The following is a 4,677-nucleotide window of genomic DNA, read 5'->3' on the forward strand; positions in this document are numbered from 1 at the left end:
GTTCCAAGACCCCGCCACACCCGGTAGGCACTCGCGGCTCGCAAGGAGGCTGCCTAAAAATGCGGGAGGGGAAGAGGCGGCGCATCGCGGATTCACCCGGTCAGGAGCACTATTCTGAAGTGCGAGGTCCACGCGCCCCAGCAATGCAACGCACCCGGGTAGGTTTGCGCCCCCGCCATATCCCAGTTAAATGCCCACAGTCTTTCCTACCATCACTGACTTTCCTTGCCAAAGAAACTCGGTGCTCACTGGCCGCATCCTCGCCTCCTCCTCCACCTCCTCTGTTGCTGGTTTCTGAGGAAGTTAAATCTTGGAGGGTTTGTCTATGCCCTAAGAGGAAAAAGAATCCACGTTAGTTAGCAGCAGTGAGAGCCTAGCCCGCTGGCAAGCTCGGGGCCGGTCCCGCTCCCAGGAGGCTGGGCCTGGGCGCCTGCGAAGTCACACCGCCCGCTCCCCGCGTTGTCTGCCATCGCAGCCTGGGCGCGGCGTCTAACCTAGAGGCCCGAAGCCTCTTCCCGGCCCCACTCGACTTACCCAGGCCGCTGACAATCCCGGCTCCTTCCCCAGCGCCTCATTTCCGACTTTTTCACATGCTAAGTCGTTTAACAACTCCGAGCAGCTAGTTAGGCTTCTTTATTTATAGGTTCCCTGTTATTTTACGTCTTTTTTATTTCTCTCGGCAACTATTCTAATAGATTAATCAATAGCCATTTTCTGACCTTCGGGAACCCCAACTGATGCTGCTGTGGCCGAGCGGGAAAAATATGTATATACATATAAACACGCCCACATCGAGCCAGGAAAGCGAAGGCAGGACCGGGTGGTTTGACTTTAGGGGGAGGAGGAGCGCCTCCCCTCAGTAGGTGTCTCCGCCGACTAAGCACTGAGGCAGGAGGGGCTCTTAAGTCTAATTAGCAAGACAGAGCCGGGGCGCAGCCCTTACTCTTTAGAGCTAAAAAGAATCAAACAAAAAACAAAACAGAGACTACTAAGTTTTTCTTTAAAAAAAAATAAATAACAACGGGATGGGAATCTTGTCCTACGTTCTACGCCCAGTCCTTGCCTAGGGAGCGTTGGCAAAGTGGGGAGAAGGGAGAGGGGGCGGGGAGGGCAGGGCAGCGGAGCCTCGGGGTTCGGCGGACGCTCACAGGCCCACACCCTCACTCGTTCACACGCACCCATCCGCACTCACACCCACAGGCTCCCTCGATCCCCCGCGCCGGGCTCCAGCCCAAGGTGGGGTCTCGGGGCGGACCGGGGCGCCCTCGGGACCCGCGGGATGCTGGCGCACAGTGCGGCGCAGAGTTGCGCGTCCCTCGTCCCTTTGTTGACAATTCTCTCAACCAACTTGAGTTTGGCCGGCTCAGCGGCGGCCCTGACGTCACGCACGGTCACGTGGCCCCGCCTCCCGCTGGATCTTTAAGTAGAAAGTAATCTATCAGGCCAGTCCTTAAAACGCGACTTTCGACTACGGGGGCTTCAGCGGCCCTGACACCCCCTCCCCCCGTTGCCCCTGCCCGCACCCTCCCGAGCTGCTCGGCGCCCGGCGTCCCGCGCCCGCCAGCACTGCTCCTGCTCCCCACGCCCGGGCCAGAGGCCGAGGAAGGCGGGCGAAGTGAGGGGGCGCGGCGTGGAGAAGCCGCCGGGGCCGGCAGCGGCAGCGAGCGCCTAGCACCGAGCGCCAGGGACAGCCGGAGTTTGCGGAGCGCTGCCACTGGGGGCGGACGGCAGAGCCCGCTCCGCGCGATGCCGGGCCGCCGAGTGTGAGCCAAGCCCGGAGGGCCCCGAACCACCTACGCCCCCCTCCCCTCTCCCAATCCCCCATCTTTCGGGGGCGCCCAAAACCCCTTTCCTGAGGTTGGCGGCAGCCCCTGAAGACGCCCATCGCGCACCGCTCCTTCCCCGCCGCCGCCACCAACCCCGAGGAGGGATGACCCTCTCCGGCGGCGGCAGCGCCAGCGACATGTCCGGCCAGACGGTGCTGACGGCCGAGGACGTGGACATCGATGTGGTGGGCGAGGGCGATGACGGGCTGGAGGAGAAGGACAGCGACGCGGGCTGCGATAGCCCCGCGGGGCCGCCCGAGCTGCGCCTGGACGAGGCGGACGAGGTGACGCTGGCGGCCCCCCACCATGGGCAGCCTCAGCCGCCGCACCAGCAGCCCCTGGCACTGCCCAAGGAGGCCGCTGGAGCCGGGGCCGGGCCAGGGGGCGAGGCGGGCGCGTCCGAGGCCGACGGCTGCAAGGGCGGCGTTGGCGGCGAGGAGAGCGGCGGGAGCGGTGGCGGGCCTGGCTCGGGCAGCGGTGCGGCGGGAGGCCTGGCTCCGAACAAGCCCAAGAACAGCCTGGTGAAGCCGCCCTACTCGTACATCGCGCTCATCACTATGGCTATCCTGCAGAGCCCGCAGAAGAAGCTGACCCTGAGTGGCATCTGCGAGTTCATCAGCAACCGCTTCCCCTACTACCGGGAGAAGTTCCCCGCCTGGCAGAACAGCATCCGCCACAATCTCTCGCTCAACGACTGCTTCGTCAAGATCCCCCGTGAACCGGGCAACCCGGGCAAGGGCAACTACTGGACCCTGGACCCGCAGTCCGAGGACATGTTCGACAACGGCAGCTTCCTGCGGCGCCGGAAACGCTTCAAGCGCCACCAGCAGGAGCACCTGCGTGAGCAGACGGCGCTCATGATGCAGAGCTTCGGCGCCTACAGCCTGGCGGCGGCGGCCGGCGCCGCGGGGCCCTACGGCCGCCCCTACGGTCTGCACCCTGCGGCCGCGGCCGGCGCCTACTCGCACCCTGCTGCCGCGGCAGCCGCGGCGGCGGCCGCGGCGCTCCAGTACCCGTACGCTCTGCCGCCGGTGGCACCCGTGCTGCCGCCCGCCGTGCCGCTGCTGCCCTCGGGCGAATTGGGCCGCAAAGCGGCCGCCTTCGGCTCGCAGCTCGGCCCGGGCCTGCAGCTGCAGCTCAACAGCTTGGGCGCCACCGCGGCCGCCGCGGGCACGGCAGGCGCCGCGGGCACCACGGCGTCGCTCATTAAGTCCGAGCCGAGTGCGCGACCGTCGTTCAGCATCGAGAACATCATCGGTGGGGGCCCCGCGGCGCCCGGGGGCTCGGCGGCGGGCGCTGGGGGCGCCGGGGTAACTGGGGGCACCGGGGGTAGCGGGGGCGGCGGGGCGGCGCAGTCCTTCCTGCGGCCGCCCGGGACCGTGCAATCGGCAGCGCTCATGGCCACGCACCAGCCTCTCTCGCTGAGTCGGACGACGGCGACCATCGCGCCCATCCTGAGCGTGCCGCTCTCTGGACAGTTTCTGCAGCCTGCAGCCTCGGCCGCCGCCGCTGCCGCCGCCGCAGCGCAGGCCAAGTGGCCCGCTCAATAGGGACGTGCCGGTGGCCGGGATGCAGGGCCCGGCGGCGGCCTCGAGCGTCGGCTGCATTTGCAAGCTGCGCGCCCCGCCCCGCTCCTGGCCCCCCTGCCCAATCCTGGACTTTGCCTCTCTTCCATTTCCTCCCTCCAACCCGTCGACACCGACCTTCGGCGGCCTCCACCCGGTCCTGCACACCTAGGCTGGCGGAGCAAACTCTCACCGCGCACCCGCGGGGAATAGCTTTCCGTACAGGTAAAACCGAAAACCGAATTTCCGAAAATGTTCCCCGATGGCGCCTGCTCTCAGTACCTTGGGGATGGGAGGGAAATTCTTTGTATATATTTGTATAAAAATTATTGACTTTCCTTTTGGGGTTTTTATTTTTTTAAGAAAAAAACAAATTCAGTAGATTTAGAGCTCTGAACTTTCATTTTTTCTGAAGGTTCACTCTCCGCAGTTTTATGTGAGAAAAAAATGTATAGAGATGTTGGGAGATTTTAAATATTAAAAGATTTTCACAAGGCGAATAGTGTCATTCTATTATAAAAGTCTGTTTATATATGAATGAATATATATGGTATTCTAAATGTTATTCCATCGTGTTGTACACAACTTTGTAAATAAAATTTTTAAAGGCTCAGCCTAGTGTTTTATTTAGGTGTCTGAGATAAATGACAAGATTTTAAAATAGTATTTGCATTTTATTTTTCCCAGATATTAGAGGAGTTTCAAGGAATGACCTTTTCAAACTTTGCTAATTCATAATTTGAGTGTAAGAAGTTTAGAGAAAGAATATGCCTAATTTAAATTGTATTAATATTTTCTTTTAGTTTTCATATAAAATCGGGATGTTGGTGGTGATCTCCTTCCTATCAATTCAGTAAATCTAAATGACTAGATATTTCTGAAGATAAAGTAAGCTGCCATTAAAAAAACCAACCTAATTCTAAACATCAGCACAATTTTAATATTTTTTAAATACAAGACTTTATCTTTCACAATGAAAACTTCCCAAATGAGAGTTCTTAGTCGTTTCAATTATCCTTTCAAAAGAATGTTAATTCCAAACATCTCCCTCATTTTAGCATTTAAAGCCTTGATTTTTCAAACTGTTTATTTTCATCCCCTAAGTGGAAGTGGTAATAAACCCAGTTAACTTTTTAAATATATGTATGGCATTTTAAATTTTGCAGTGGAGTTGTATTACCTATATTAACCTGATAGGTGATACACAGTTGTTTTATTCTTTCATAATATTTTCAAATAGGATACCTCTTTTCTATGGCAGTAATCCACAACATAATTTCGATTTC

General features: G+C 58.3%; 1 protein-coding gene across 1 annotated transcript; it reads left to right on the forward strand.

Moving 5' to 3' along the window:
• Positions 1 to 1,792: 1,792 nt before the first annotated feature.
• On the forward strand, positions 1,793 to 3,910 carry FOXD3 (forkhead box D3). The gene has a single exon (XM_057553727.1). The coding sequence runs from the start codon at positions 1,931 to 1,933 to the stop codon at positions 3,374 to 3,376; it is 1,446 nt and encodes a 481-aa protein (XP_057409710.1). The 5' UTR covers positions 1,793 to 1,930; the 3' UTR covers positions 3,377 to 3,910.
• The last annotated feature ends 767 nt before the right edge of the window (positions 3,911 to 4,677 follow it).

The sequence above is a fragment of the Balaenoptera acutorostrata genome, chromosome 1 (genome assembly GCF_949987535.1).
Source record: "Balaenoptera acutorostrata chromosome 1, mBalAcu1.1, whole genome shotgun sequence".
NCBI lineage: Eukaryota > Metazoa > Chordata > Mammalia > Artiodactyla > Balaenopteridae > Balaenoptera > Balaenoptera acutorostrata.

What these genes read in the sequence shown, in the direction of transcription:
- FOXD3 (XM_057553727.1), top strand. Translation starts at nt 1,931, where the DNA reads ATGACCCTCTCCGGCGGCGGCAGCGCCAGCGACATGTCCGGCCAGACG.